This window comes from Salvelinus namaycush, chromosome 38 (assembly GCF_016432855.1).
Source record: "Salvelinus namaycush isolate Seneca chromosome 38, SaNama_1.0, whole genome shotgun sequence".
NCBI classification, from domain to species: domain Eukaryota; kingdom Metazoa; phylum Chordata; class Actinopteri; order Salmoniformes; family Salmonidae; genus Salvelinus; species Salvelinus namaycush.
In genome coordinates this window covers 1,736,025-1,752,675 of record NC_052344.1, presented here as the reverse complement: position 1 = coordinate 1,752,675, position 16,651 = coordinate 1,736,025, and the positions used below count along the sequence as shown (strand labels likewise).

Genomic DNA, 16,651 nt, shown 5'->3' with positions numbered 1-16,651 from the left:
CCCCCACCCGCCCGCCCGACTAGCATCACTACTCTGGACGGTTCTAACTTAGAATATGTGGACAACTACACATACCTAGGTGTCTGGCTAGACTGTAAACTCTCCTTCCAGACTCATATTAAACATCTCCAATCCAAAATTAAATCTAGAATCGGCTTCCTATTCCGCAACAAAGCCTCCTTCACTCATGCCACCAAAGATACCTCGTAAAACTGACTATCCTACCGATCCTCGACTTCGGCGATGTCATTTACAAAATAGCTTCCAATACTCTACTCAGAAAACTGGATGCAGTCTATCACAGTGCCATCCGTGTGTCACCAAAGCCCCTTATACCACCCACCACTGCGACCTGTATGCTCTAGTGGGTTGGCCCTCGCTACATATTTGTCGCCAGACTCACTGGCTCTAGGTCATCTATAAGTCTATGCTAGGTAAAGCTCTGCCTTATCTCAGCACACTGGTCACGATAACAACACCCACCCGTAGCACGCACTCCTGCAGGTATATCTCACTGGTCATCACCAAAGCCAACACCCCCTTTGGCCGCCTTTCCTTTCAGTTCTCTGTTGCCAATGACTGGAACGAATTGCAAAAATCGCTGAAGCTGGAGACTTATATTTCCCTCACTAACTTTAAACATCAGCTATCTGAGCAGCTAACCAATCGCTGCAGCTCTACATAGCCCATCTGTAAATAGCCCACCCAATCTACCTACCTCATCCCCATATTGTTTTTATTTACTTTTCTGCTCTTTTGCACACCATTATTTCTACTTGCACATCACCATCTGCTCATCTATCACTCCAGTGTTAATTTGCTAAATTGTAATTACTTCACTACTATGGACTATTTATTGCCTTACCTCCTCACGCCATTTGCACACACTGTATAAAGACTTGATTATTTTTCCTATTGTGTTATTGACTGTATGCTTGTTTAGTTGTGTAACTCTGTGTTGTTGTTTGTGTCGCACTGCGTTGCTTTATCTTGGCCAGGTCGCAGTTATAAATGAGAACTTGTTCTCAACTAGCTTACCTGGTTAAATAAAGGTGAAATACAAGAACTCAGAAAAAAATTTGTAGACCTCCACAAGTCTGGTTCATCCTTGGGAGCAATTTCCAAACGCCTGAAGGTACCACGTTCATCTGTACAAACAATAATACGCAACAATAAACACCATGGGACCACGCAACCATCATACTGCTCAGGAAGGAGACGCGTTCTGGCTCCTAGAGATGAACGTACTTTGGTGCAAAAAGTGCAAATCAATTCCAGAACAATAGCAAAGGACCTCGTGAAGATTCTGGAGGAAACAGGTACAAAAGTATCTATATCCACAGTAAAACAAGTCCTATATCGACATAACCTGAAAGGCCGCTCAGCAAAGAAGAAGACACTGCTCTAAAACCGCCATAAAAAAGCCAGACTACGGCTTGCAACTGCACATGTGGACAAAGCTCTGATGAAACAAAAATAGAATTGTTTGGCCATAATGACCATCGTTATGTTTGGAGGAAAAAGGAGGATGCTTGTAAGCCGATGAACACCATGCCAACCGTGAAGCACGAGGGTGGCAGCATCATGTTGTGGGGGTGCTTTGCTGCAGGAGGGACTGGTGCACTTCACAAAACAGATGGCATCATGAAGATGGAAAATTATGTGGATATATTGAAGCAACATCTCAAGACATCAGTCAGGAAGTTTAAAGCTTGGTGGAAATGGGTCTTCTAAATGGACAATGACACCAAGCATACTTCCAAAGTTGTGGCAAAATGGCTTAAGGGCAACAAAGTCAAGGTAATGGAGTGGCCATCACAATGCCCTGACCTCAAGCCTATCGAAAATGTGTGATTTGTGAGCAGAACTGAAAAAGCGTGTGCGAGCAAGTAGGCCTACAACCCTGACTCAGTTACACCATCTCCTTCAGGAGGAATGGGCCAAAATTCACCCAACTTATTGTGGGAAGCTTGTGGAAGGCTACCCGAAACGTTTGACCCAAGTTAAACAATTTAAAGGCAATGATACCAAATACTAATTGATTGTGGGAATTTGATGAAAGAAGTAAAAGCTGAAATAAATTATTCTCTCTACTATTATCCTGACATTTCATATTCTTTAAATAAAGTGGTGATCCTAACAAGACAGGGCATTTTTACTAGGATTAAAGGTCAGGAATTGTGAAAAACTGAGTTTAAATGTATTTGGCTAAGGTGTATGTAAACTTTTGACTTCAACTGTACATGCAAAAACACATTTATTAAAAACAATTCCCAAAAAATCCACCTGAAGTAGAGCAAGTTAATTTGTCATTATATCTTTAAAAAATGTAGTTGGTGTGAATTCTCATTTAGTTTTGAGTCAGTACCACAAAAACCTTTTAGTAGTAATTTCATTGACTTTGATTACAACTTACTATACATATTTGACTTAAAAATGCCTTGGGGATTACAGTGTACCGTACTTCTGGATCACAAAAAAACTTTTGACCCCTAGTGGTTGCATGGTATTGTTTTTTTGGGGTCATTAACATATTTTGAGGCATGCCTTCTAAGAGGCTACTTTTGTTACACCCATGAGTGAGAGTGCTGTACCAATTTAACTAATATGTGTTAGTAGCTTTCAAACAACAAAATGTGTGTAGGTGACAGATTCGAGTGTCAATACATTTGCTATGTTTTGCGCTGTAGGCACTGCAAATTTGGAAGCCTACTTTAAGGCATCTAGAAGTGTAAGTTATTCATACATATTTGATGTACAGTGTATATACACTACCGTTCAAAAGTTTGGGGCCACTTAGACATGTCCTTGTTTTTTAAAGAAAAGCATTCTGTAGTTGCCTCTTCACTGTTGACGTTGAGACTGGTGGTTTGCGGGTACTATTTAATGAAGCTGCCAGTTGAGGACTTGTGAGGCATCTGTTTCTTAAACTACACACTCTAATGTACTTGTCCTCTTGCTCAGTTGTGCACTGGGGCCTCCCACTCTTCTTTCTATTCTGGTTAGAGCCAGTTTGCGCTGTTCTGTGAAGAGAGTAGTACATAGCGTACGAGATCTTCAGTTTCTTGGCAATTTCTTGCATGAGATCGCCTTCATTTCTCAGAAAAAGAATAGACTGAGTTTCAGAGGAAAGGTCTTTGTTTCTCGCCATTTTGAGCCTGTAATCAAACCCACAAATGCTGATGCTCCAGATACTCAACTAGTCTAAAGAAGGCCAGTTTTATTGCTTCTTAAAATCAGCACAACAGTTTTCAACTGTGCTAACATCATTGCAAAAGGGTTTTCTAATGATCAATTAGCCTTTTAAAATGATAAACTTGGATTAGCTAACACAACATGCCATTGGAACACAGGAGTGATGGTTGCTGATAATGGGCCTCTGTTTGCCTACGTGTGTGGATATTACATTTAACAAATCTGCCGTTTCCAGCTACAATAGTCATTTACAACATTAACAATGTCTACACTGTATTTCTGATCAATTTGAAGGACATTTCTAGGTGACCCGAAACTTTTGAACAGTATATATACTGTATATATTTGATATGCTGTGATATGAAAAAACATTACCTAGCAGCCAACCTGCTTGCACCAATCCCATGCAGTTACAGTAAAATGCTGTAAAATACAAACCCTGACTCCCCTCAATGAATCCAATTAATGTATTCATTCATTTAGCTGGCATGTCTGCTGCCAGTATAATGCTGTAAATTTACAGGGAAAAGTTTTGCAGTGCACACACCCACCGTCGCTTCCCTCTCTCCCTGTGTCGCAAACACTATCCTGCCTCCACTCATTAGTAATTTAATACTGTTCATTTGGGCACATTTGTTACGCAGCTGTCTCTCTCTCCCCAATTTGCCTCCCCACCCGCCCTTCGTGAACTCTGACCAGCGTAGGCCCCATCACTAATTAATCTGTCATATTTAAGTCATCAGCTGAGTCTAACTTGTTTACTCCTTCTCCTGAAGAGATGCGCCGAGTCACGCCAATGCCGTGACTCATATCCGTGTAGCATTTTCAAAGAGTTACATCCAATTGATACAGTTCGTTATCGAGTCTCTCTCTTACCCTATATCGCAAGTTGAGCCCCACAAACCTCTTATAGCATTGCATACTGTAGACGTTAACACACAGAGAATTCCCGAGCTATACGTCTGTTGTGTATGACAGATGTGAGGTACAGAGAGAAGGTTGGGAACCAAGTAAGAAGGCTGTTTGTGTGTTTCTGTGTTGATGTTGGCTCCGAGAGGCTGAGAGATGACAGGTATTCATGGCTGCTCCATATTGCACGTCAAATGGACGGTCAGAGGCCATAGTTGGCTAGGGACGAGCTGTCTATGTGAAGTGATGCACTGGCTGGGTGTGTGTGTGTGTAGTGTGTGCGCGTGGGTTCGTGATTGCCTGCCTAACTACGTGCCTGCCTATCCACCTTTCTAGTGCCTACCTACCTGCCTGTCTCTCTCTCTCTCTCTCTGTCTGCTTGCCTCTGTGACATGTACAGTCAATCTCCCAGGTGCTGGTTGTGAACATAGACAGACAAGGCACTGGGGCTTTTGACCAAGCTTACAGTATATAGTGACTCAATTCCTTTGAGGCCTGCCAATTTAAGGCTTTAAAAAATGTAAATAATGTGGTCAAAACTATAACTTTTCTTCAAATCCAACCATCTCATTGATGCATCATTTTTGTTTGGTTTGATACTGCCTATTCTGATCCTTTCTGAGGCCTAGAGGCTTTTTGTGGTTCACAGTGTGTGTGGATGTTGATGGTTAATCAGAAATGGCAGTTCAGTTTGTCATCTGCAGAGCGTAGAAAAATAGAAAAAAAGGCTATGCCAATCACTCTCTCCCAGACTCTGCCCCTCTTCATGTAAATCTAGGGTGAAGTAACTTGTCCTTCAGTGGGCTAAATCAGGTTCACACAGAGTGATTATTGGTAGTCTTAAACAAATCTACTTTGAAACAAAAGTACACACCTCACACACATGGTTATGGGCTTTAAAAAAGAAGACATCTGTATCATGGCATATATAGAGTCACAGAAGTCTGAAATATAACAAAACTGTTTAACATAGACACCTGATTTTCAACGTTGTTTTTAACCATAAGACCTACATGATGCAATGAAAGTCCAATTTAGCAATCACTAAGTACTGTACCTACCCCAATACCCCCACAGAGGATTTAAATGTGTATTTCTCACACACGCTAATGTCTAACATGGTTAACTGCATTTCAGAGACATCTCTCTGATGGTGATATAATATTAGTTTCAGCAGTCATCCTTGATACCTTCTTTCAGCTAAATTTCTTTAAGCTAAATTGCTTATTGCTCTCTCTCTCTCTTTTTCTCTCTCTCTCTCTTTCTCTCTCTGTGGATGCTTCACATTATTGTCTCCTCCATTGTACTGGCAGATAAAACAGAGAGAACTGTCTCTCTTTCACTCTTTCTCATCACAGGGAACAAATGCATGCTGGGAAAAATAAGTTAAAGAGAAGAATCACCTTAGGTTATATCTGACAATATTGCTTGACAATTTAATAGGATAAACAATTCAAAGGAGTTTGGGAGAAGGCAAAGGAAGAGAGAGAGCGAGAGACAAGAAGGGGGAAGAAAAAGCTTGATTCCATCAGTCTGACAGATACAATTTTTTCAAATTGGAACACATCAGGTTGTGGCCATTGTCTTTCATGGTTCTGGACCATTTTACCTTTGTGAGAAGGCTGCGGTTTTCAAGAGAACATTTCATCTTGGCAGGAAGTGATAAATGCATGAACTTGCTTTCTCCTGGCGGAAAACTTCTTTGGGAACACCATGCAGTGGTTCCTGAGGTGAATACAACAGCGCAGTATACAGCATATCCAAGCCATGCGCATTCATGTAACACTTCCTCAGCTAAACGCTATCCCTCAAAGCTTTACCAAAACATTCACGTGTTATCCAACTAATTTCTCAAAGATTTGTTCAGACTTTAAGTTCCATTTAGAACAAACATTGAGTCCAAAAAATTGAGAATGAGGCTCGTCTCAATTGAACCTTCTGACTCAGTGAAAACTCTTTAACACCACGAACACACACACACACCCACACACACACACACACACACACACACACACACACACACACACACACACACACACACTTTCTTTTGTCGGCCTAAAAGGCACTTGCCACTTCTCGTCTTCACACACTGATTCTACCATACATGGAGGGGTAGCCACGCGTACACACGTACACACACGAACACACTATACCTATGTCTTTAACTGTCACAGTGCGTTGTGTGTGGACCCCAGGAAGAGTAGCTGCTACATGTGCATTAGCTAATGCGGATCCTAATAAACTAAAACGCACACACACACAGACACACACACACACACACTGATTATACCATACATAGAGGGGTAGCCTCTTAAGTGGCAGTTGATGAATTTAATCAGTGAATCCATTAGCTCGCTCCTGATTGGGGTATTTAACTACATAATAGAGAGTGGTGTCGGTGGCATCCACTGAGAGAAAGCCTGTGATTATGCACCACACTGTAATCAGGGCTGTTTCACAGCAGCAGACGTGGTGTGGAGAGGTTGCTAATCAAGGAAGTGAAGGACTCAGTGTGTTAGGACTGAGAAAATGGTGAGGAAAGGATGATCCCACAGTGTTTTTTTTTTACCCCAATTTCGTGATATCTAATTGGTGTGTGTGTGTGTGTGTGTGTGTGTGTGTGTGTGTGTGTGTGTGTGTGTGTGTGTGTGTGTGTGTGTGTGTGTGTGTGTGTGTGTGTGTGTGTGTGTGTGTGTGTGTGTGTGTGTGTGTGTGTGTGTGTGTGTGTGTGTGTAGTCCACACAGGGAAAGTAAACAAGGAAAACATTTGTGACACTTCGCCGGACCTCACAAGGAAAAAATATTTTTTAGGCTTAGGAGTTAGGGTTGCAATGAGGGTTAGAGTTACAATCGGGGTTAAGGGTTAGATTTAGAAGTTAGGTTTAGTTTTAGGGTTAGCATTTTGAGGTTAAGGTGAGGTTAAGGGTTATGATTAGGTTCAGGTTTAGAGGTTAGGGCAAAAATTATTTTGAATGGGAATACATTTTTTTGGTTTATATTCGCACACACTACCCTCTTAGGGGAAAAAAAACGTGTTCTCTTTTTTCTAAGAGTGTATTTATACTGTATGACTGTGTTGAACAGAGTGTGTAACGCATCCCTTGGATTTGGATCATCCATAGTCCCAGTCCTAGCTAACTCATTAGAGAGGCTGTATAGTACTATAGGCTGTGTATACTGGAATGATTCCCGGCGGTGTGGTGCTGGTAGTGCAGGGTTTGATACGATACGGCCTGCCTTGCCTTGCTGTGTAATTGATCCCTTTGGGCACGGCTGGTACGACAGAACACACACACACATGGCTGGCATGCCGTGCAGGACACATCCAGTTGAGGCTTGAACAGAATCACTGCAGAGAGGACAGATGCTCCGGCTGCCATGCAAACAGACTCAGCCGCTGCAAACCATTAGCCACCACCGCCGCCAAGCCTCCCTCCCTGAGACTGCATGGAGGAGCCGTGCATGATTCAAACCATGAGCTAGAAAGAGGCACATACCCTCACACACACACACACACCCACACACTTACTCTCTCACACACACACACACACACACACACACACACACGTGTCACCTCCTTCATTTTGAAAAGTATTTCATGGTTTGGAAAATTTGTAGAGAGATCTCACATCGATTTATTTTTTTGTTACTGTATTATTCTTTACGGTAGCTGCACAGTAGGCTTTTGACCTGTGGGGCATATTGCTCCAATTCTATTGGTCAATTGTGGTCACACTCTGGTTTGAAAACGACTAAATGACTCCTTCCCCTTCCTCCTCTCTGTGATTTCCCTCCAGGCTCTATGACGTGACTGGAGTCCCTGGGGGCCCTCCATTCCGCTGACAGTACCATGGCGGAGGAGAGCATTGGTGACCATGACAGACAGCCTCAGCCCATACCACCAACCACCACCACCACCACCACTGGTCCATTACTACAGACATGAGCAACCTACACAACCAACTCTAAACCATGGTGGGCATTATCCACAAAGCAAGGTACAGAATGAATCCATCAACACAGGAATCGGCATCAAAACATAACGGGAAAACAAACATTGAACCTAACCAATGTTGTTTTTATGATTCTGGCAGAATTATAGTGTTGCAGCATGGTGTTGACAAGTGTGCACTAAGATACACTGGTAATAATATAATATAATATATTAGTGTTGCAATTCTATTTCTATTGAAGTGTTGAAACTCCTCGCCTTGAGCTCAAAGGCCCCCAGAGTCCGTTTTGCAAAAACAAAAAATCCATGTGTATAGCATTAGGAAGAGCCATTGAGTTCTGTCCCATTATATTGACATGTCTTATACTGTATGTTGTTTTTAAATTATTACACCCATTACAGAGCCTTGTATCCACACAGAGGAATGAACGAGACACCACACACACACGCACACACAGTATACGACCAGAACCGTATAGACTGGTTGTCACGGCTGTCTAAGGGTGAGAGAGTGGACCAAGGCGCAGCGTGTGAAAAATACATCTTCTCTTTATTATTAAGAAGAAAAACGAAACAAAACAACAAATAGACGAACGTGAAGCTATATAAATGAACTAAGTGCACACATGCAACATAGAGCATAGACACAGACAATTACCCACAAAACCCCAATGCCTATGACTGCCTTAAATATGGCTCTCAATCAGAGACAATGAACCACAGCTGCCTCTAATTGAGAACCAATCTAGGCAGCCATAGACATAACTAGACAACTACACTAGACACTACAAAAACACATACATTCCCCATGTCACACCCTGACCTAACTAAAAAACATAAAGAAAACAAAGAATACTAAGGCCAGGGCGTGACACTGGTCTAGATACTGCCAGTATGTCTTGATGAAACAGAAAAGTCTCTGAGTAAATTTTACTTATCTTGTCATGAAAATGAATGAAGCCAGTTGTAAAGCAAGACAGTGCTTTTTCACAATATTATTTGTAAAGAACAAACTGTACAGTCGATAGTCTCAGTCTCGGTTTATGTTTTGTTTATGTTTACTGTCTGTTGATTCAGTCATCCTATATGTATCTCAGACAGTACGGTATGTCTAGGTTCGGACTAATTGTAGTTACGTGGGCTGAAAGCCCTTAAAGACATAAACATTAGGTGGTGAGTGAGATGATACTGTATAGAATAGCAAAAATAGCCAACTTACTAATGCTACCTACACTCAGAAAAAAAGGATTAGATTTGTTCCTAAAGTTGAACAACCATTTGTGATTGGAGTGGTACCCTCCTTTGTACTTTTAGATTAATTGTAGAGTTACCATCCATGACTGTATTTGTTAGTGACATGGTTGTAGAATTAGTTTGTTTTCAGTCCTGTGGCTTTCAGCAAGTGAGTTCCTCGGTGTATATTATCATTAAAATGAAAGTCTTTATGATAATACATTACATATCTCATAAGGCCTTATTTTGCGGCCTACCTTTACCCTAACACAGTGGCCCGAAACTCATATATTACTGTCCACATCAGACCTTGCAAGTAAGTTTGCGAAGTTCCAAGATTAAGAGATGTTCATAAAATCATAGTTGAGGGCTTTCCTTTTCCAACCAGGATTTCTGTAAAGCTTAGGAAATGTACAAGAATTTTGCAATCCTACCTTCAAGTCACATTATGCTGGCTTGCCAAGTGATTTGTAATTCCTATTGGAATCCAGCCAACGTTAGGATATCCAACAATTAGAATTTGTATTCATATGCAACCTGCATTCATAAAGAGAGTCAGGGTTAGAAACAGTGTGAGGAGACTACCTACAGTGCCTTCAGAAAGTATTCATACCCCTTGACTTATTTCACATTTTGTTGTTTTACAGCCTGAATTCAACATGTATTAAATATATTTGTTTCCACTCACCCATCTACACACAATACCCCATAATGACAAAGTAAAAATATGTTTTTAGATTGTTTTGCAAATGTATTGATAATGAAATACAGAAATATCTAATTTAAATAAGTATTCACACACAATACCCCATAATGACAAAGTAAAAATATGTTTTTAGATTGTTTTGCAAATGTATTGATAATGAAATACAGAAATATCTAATTTACATAAGTATTCACACCCCTGAGTCAATACTTTGTAGAAGCACCTTTGGCAGAGATTAGAGCTGTACAGCTCTTTCTGGGTAAATCTCTAAGAGCTTTCCACACCTGGATTGTGCAACATTTTCCCATTGTTCTTATTCAAAATTCTTCAAGCTCTGTCAAATTGGTTGTTGATCATTACTAGACAACCATTTGCAGGTTTTGCCATAGAATTTAAAGCACATTTAGGTCAAAACTGTAACTTGGTCACTCAGGAACATTCCCTGTCTTCTTGGTAAGCAACTACAGTGTATATTTGGCCTTGTGTTTTAGATTATTGTTCTGCTGAAAGGTGAATTCATCTCCTAGTGTCTGGTATAAAGCAGACTGAACCAGATTTTCCTCTAGCATTTTGCATGTGCTTAGCTCCATTACGTAAAACATTTTTCCAGAAAACTCCCCAGTCCTTAACGATTACAAGCATTCCCATAACATGATGCAGCCACCACTATGCTTGAACATTTGGGAGGTGGTACATAGTAATGTGTTCTATTGGATTTGTTCCAAATGTAACTTTTTGCTCTGTATACAAAGTGTTAATTGCTTTGCCATGTTTTATGCAGTATTACCTTAGTTTGCCTTTTTGCAAACAGGATGCATGTTTTGGAATATTATTATTCTGTACAGGCTTTCATCTTTTCATTCTGTCAGTTACGTAATTAGTCTTGATCCATCCTCAGTTTTCTCCTAACACAACCACACACTTTTTTAATGTCACCATTGTCCTTGCTGAAATTCCTGAGCGGTTTCCTTCCTCTCTGGCAACTGAGTTAAGATGGATGCCTGTACAGTATCTTTGTTGTGACTGGGTGTATTGATACACCACCCAAAGTGTAATTAATAACTTCACCATTCTCAAAGAGATATTCAATGTCTGCTTTTTTTCATTTTTACCCATTTACCGATAGGAGCCCTTCTTTGCGAGGCATTGGAAAACCTCCCTAGTCTTTGTGGTTTAATCTGTGTTATACATTCACTGCTTGACTGAGTGACCTTACAGATTATTGTATGTGTGGGGTACAGAGATGAGGCAGTCATTCAAAAATCATGTTAAACACGAATATTGCACACAGAGAGAATCCATGCAAATTATTATTACTTGTTAAGCACAGTTTTACTCCTGAACATATTTTGGAGTGCTGAAACAAAGGGGTTGAATACTTATTGACTCAAGACATTTCAGATTTTCATTAATACATTTGTAAGAATTTCCAAAAACTTAATACCACTTTGACATTATGGGGTATTGTGTGTAGGCCAGTGACAATTTAATCCATTTTAAACTCAGGTTGTGAAACAACAAAATGCAGAAAAAGTCAAGGGGTATGAATACTTTCTGAATGCACTGTAAGCCATTTTAAACTTGAACAACCATTTCAGTAACAGATGCAAAAAATCGTTCAAACGTATTGGTTTAGTTTAGAAAAATGTATGTTATTTATCTTTGTGTAGCAAAATATGAATCAATCAATGAATGTACATGCAAAAACACAGATATTAAAAACCTTTTTTTTATCCACCTGCAGTAGAGCATGCAGGAAAGTATGATGATGGTAATAATTATCGTACACATTTGCAACAGAAATGTACTTTTACATTGTACCCCTTTTTTTGAGAGTGAAACTGTGATGATTGTACCTTTTTATATTTAAAATATGTACCCTAAAACAGGGTTTCCCAAAGTTAGTCACGGTGGAATAAAAGTGAACATACTGTACACAAACACAAACTTTGATCTCTGGAGACCTAATGTGCTGTACACTGTGTGATGTGTATTTACACTGGGCTTAAAACAGCGTTAGTTTATTTGATGTGTGGAGGAAATGTAATATGAAAGCGCTGATTAAGATAACAGCACTGATAGCTTTGAACTTTCTTCTCCTGCGAGAACATGGGGAGTGTCTGTGGAATATCAAACACACACGTCTAACATAAAGATCCTCAATCAGCCCTGGTAGCATTTGATCACATCTTCCTCATGCACTGATTCTACTAGTCCTACTTTCTCTGTTACCAATCTAAATCATACTAACGTGTCTATCCTATAGTACCTCACCTCAATCATTTGATCACATCTTCCTCAGGCACTTTAATATAGGCCTAGTTACACGCTCTGTCACTTATCAATCTAAATCATATTATCCCTTTATTACTATTTTGGGGCACAAATCAGCCTTTATTAGAGAGAGCGAGAGCGAGAGAGAGAGGCATCAAAATATGGCCTCAGGCCATATTTTATTTCCATAAGTTGTTTTTCTTATTCAAGAGAATACTGATAGCTATTGATTGTTTTGTTCTATTTCCCTGTAACAGCACAGTAGTTCACGCCATTTGAATTTCCCCCGAAGTTCTGTCGCGTCCTAAAAACATTTGTGCCGTGAAAATGCTACACCTTGTGCTATTGTCAATAAAGTAACATCTCATTGATGCTCTTGTTTTGGGTCACCCTGAACGTTGGGCAGCTAAAGCAGAATATATATTTTTGGCCAGCAGGATTGCCTTTAGTATTCTCCTAAGCATCAGAAATCTGTTCCTGGAGATACAGTACTCTGATTCAGAGGGGTTGGGTTACATGTGGAAGACACATTTCAGTTGAAGGCATTCAGTTGTCCAACTGACTAGGTATCACCCCTTTCCCCAGTATAAGATTAAGAAATAACATATTTTCTATGTAAACCTATTCAATAATCATGCTATACATTAATAGCCAGTTTCCATTTTTATAGAGATCAGATTTGAGTGCAAGATTTACAATATTATATTTTACCACGGCCAGTGTGAGAGAGATATTGTAGTGGAAGAGAAAGGGAAGCCAACACAGACAGAGTCTCACTGCCTGCGGTCTATTTAAAGTCATTTGCATTCAAATTCTCCTGAGATATCACAGAGACACCCTGCCACTACTGTACTAGGCTACCATGTTTTCGCCATTAGCCTATGTTGAATGAATGGATGGATGGATGGATTAATTAATTCATTAACGAAAGAACGAACAAACAAACAAATAAATCAACAAATGAATGAACCAACAAACAAACAAATTAATGCTTAATTTCCATGTCATACCACCACCACCACATTGTTGTCTATTCCATCCACTGTGTTACTGTAATGCAGTCTCAGTGTAAACCTTATTTTACCACTAGAGGGCAGCGTGACTGTCACTGCCATAATGACGCGGCAATAGTACAGCATCTCTAATGGCGCTAATTGCCAGGTTGGCTGGTGCTGCACTGGGTGTATTAGTGGGAGACATGCCCCTCTTCTTAGCCTGGATACTCTTGGGTCATTCCCTCCATACCTTCTCCTCTGCAGCCACTGAGTACACTACACTGTGACATTATCCTATTAAATGACGCAGGTTCATTTAGTTGCTGATTGCTCCATTCCTGTTGTTTTTATCCCCAGATATCCCCAGTTTTAATCTAACACCTGCCCCCTTTCATGGCAATTTGCACTCTGTGTAATTGTCAAGGGTTCATTATTAGAAATGAAGCAGCCCCGGCAATCTTGGACAGCTTCAATGCCTTTATCTAGTTGGCTGGAGACCACACATAGGCCAGATGGCGTGCCGACCAGCTACACTTTTCTTTCTCTCTCCAGATTTCTTCTGTGAGGCTGATTAATTGTTTTACAGTTCTGCACTGTAAGACTTGTTTTGTTACTATGGTTTAATGCCCCGGCAGAATTCACAATATTTGAATGCCAGAACATACTGTTGTTGACAATGATTAGTATGGGACTGTCTAATTTCTTCATAACTTCCTTTCAGAGCTGTAGACATTTGAATAAGTTCCACATACAGTATCTGTTATGGGAATAATGGGAGTGAAAGTAATGGGAGTGAAATATACAACGTTCATTTAGGGACAGTCATTGCGGAGTAGGTCGATGTGGACCCTAACAACTTGTCCAAGGTATTCTTCACCCCCTTCAATGTCAACATTGAGATTTGGCATTTGGTAATTTAATCCTAGATCTGTCTGTGGTTATGGCCTGGGCAACTTCTACCACAAGCATTGATTTATTTAGCATGTTTTGAAGTTTTAGCAACTTAGCATTGTTTAAGGATTGTCTGTGATTAGCTAGCATTGATTATCCTGTACTCTGACAGAACTTGTGTTCTCGTTGATCTGCAGGTCTCTTAAACACAGTCAACGACAGCCAACACTGGAGGGTTTGGGGGCACTTGAAGTCGAGAGCGAGGTCTCATCTTTGACTCTGGAGAAGCTATTTCATGTTTCCTGTGCCCTGACTCCTGGCTCCACCCCTCTGCGGCTCCAACCAACCAATGACCATCTGCTGTAGATAACCCACTGTCTGTCATTGGATCAACATGTCCCGTCTGCCCCCTTCTATTAGCGTCCGTCTGCTTTGTAAATGAGCAGAACCCTCTAGTGCCGTGGAGGTGTGGTTTCCGTCAGCGCCTTGTCCAGAGAGGGAGAGAGTGGTGTCTATGGAGCCATTTAGATCGACTACTGTACTGTTCAGCTCCTGTCTGCTAATGTTCATGGACAGAGGACTACCACTTACTTCAACCATACCTGCTTCTGTTAGACTGCAATGGGACAGAGAGATGTATCCCAAAGAAGAGGATTATTGTGAACCTGGCCCGAGGCTTTCTGATGTGTCTGACCTAGCGCCAGACTATGGACTGGACCAAACGTTGGACTGGATTTATCCAGACTATGGACCAGACTGGACCGGATGACATGCTCACTGCTCGCCCTGTGCTCTGCTGTGAATAGCCTTCTGCTGGAGGAGTACACCTTTGGCACTCTCCATATTTTTATAGACCAAAGAGGGGAAAAAAATAACAGTTTATTGTAAGACGAGATGGACCAGATTAGGAAAGAGAAATGGATACTTGTTTTTCTCGCTCCACAACAATGAGGGCCCTCATAGCTGTAGATGTTGGGCTTTATGTCATTCTGAACATAGACTATAGAGTCTAGTGGGACACGCATACAATCAAAGGAGTTACCTTTAAACACTTTGCTGGCATTTTTTTCTCTGACTAAACCCACCCACTGTATTTTGAAACTGGAGATTTAGGTAAACATATATCTATGTATTAAAAAAAATCTGATTAGCATTTTTCAAAAGCTACAAATTGGGACACATTGCAATAAGCATGGTTGGTAAAAACGGTAAAAGAGCAAAACTACTGATCATCAATGAGGCGAAAAGAGAATATTGAAACTGTCATTTCTGATTGAGGCGGGCGGGTGGTGAAAAGACAAATTGCATTAAATGTATTTTGAAAGGCCTAAAACGTATATATTTAACAGTTTTATATGTTGTACCTTTGTAGAGAACCTTATTCGACATGAATAACGTGGTCACAAAATGGCAGCCATAGAACGTGAAAAACAAGCTCTCTAACGCTGGTTTGTCCTGCTCTCTTTCTGTTCTCATGACAAGTAGCTTCTCCCCTCTCATACCTCTAATCTCCCAATCTATCAATCACAGATAAAGGAAAAAATGCTCTTGAGTTATGTTTAAATATTTAATGGTAATATTTTACAGATGCCTGTGAGAGTGTCTTGCAGTGTACGGTTTTAATGTGGTTAACAACTCTGACACAGCATAAACAATCTGACTGAACCCTCAATGCAACTGATTGAATTCCGGCCTGAGAGTCACTATCTATCAAAAATTGAGCTCATCATAGACAGAGATTTTGTCACTTTAGTCAATGAGCAGCCTTTGGATCCTGCTGATTGCTGCAGTATTGCATTGTAAAAGGCGTGGAATACTTACTCATTTCTCTATAATATCTCATTTATTTTTGTGCTTGTGTTTGTCGCACAATGCTGACCTCCAGTCCTGAGAGACGAAGATGATGATGACACGCGAAGAAGGGAGGCATTGTGGGAAAAGTTTTCGAATCATTTACATGAGATACTTTTTATCATGAAATATTTTAAGAATAAATGAAATACATGAAAGAACCATCACTTGCTAATATAGACGGTTTTAGTTTTCAAAGTCATCCAATTTATTCAAGGAAGTAAGATTTATCATACCTTATTTTGTATTACGTTTATTTAATTATTCTGTTCTATATGCCAAAAACTGACAGACAGAAAAAGTTGTTTCTTTTCTTCTAGACCATCTACTTTAAAGTGTCTAATTGTCCACATGTAAGTTCATCATACATATCTAATAGGTAAACACCTGATATACATAAGTAAACCAAATCAAATGATTTATAGACAGTCTCAATGGGATTTGATTATAATAACATATGCATATGAATGTATTGCTGCAGAGTTGATTAAGGCATTTGCTCAGACAGTTAGGACAGAAATAATAGTCTGACTCACTCCATATGTGTATGCTGCTGGCTGTATGTATTATGGTGGAAGGGATTCCATAATTATACAACAATATACTGTATATATGCAGAGCAGTAGACCTGGTCAATATTTAATG

At 40.2% G+C, this 16,651-nt stretch overlaps 1 protein-coding gene across 1 annotated transcript in view; it reads left to right on the top strand.

The window, feature by feature from the left end:
• The window catches only part of LOC120031779 (chemokine-like protein TAFA-5), a 150,622-nt gene extending 144,314 nt beyond the window's left edge, over positions 1–6,308 (top strand). Inside the window, exon 4 of the mRNA XM_038977599.1 lies at positions 6,300–6,308. Within this exon, the coding sequence (XP_038833527.1) occupies positions 6,300–6,308 (9 nt within the window). The remainder of the gene's footprint in view (positions 1–6,299) is intronic.
• The last annotated feature ends 10,343 nt before the right edge of the window (positions 6,309–16,651 follow it).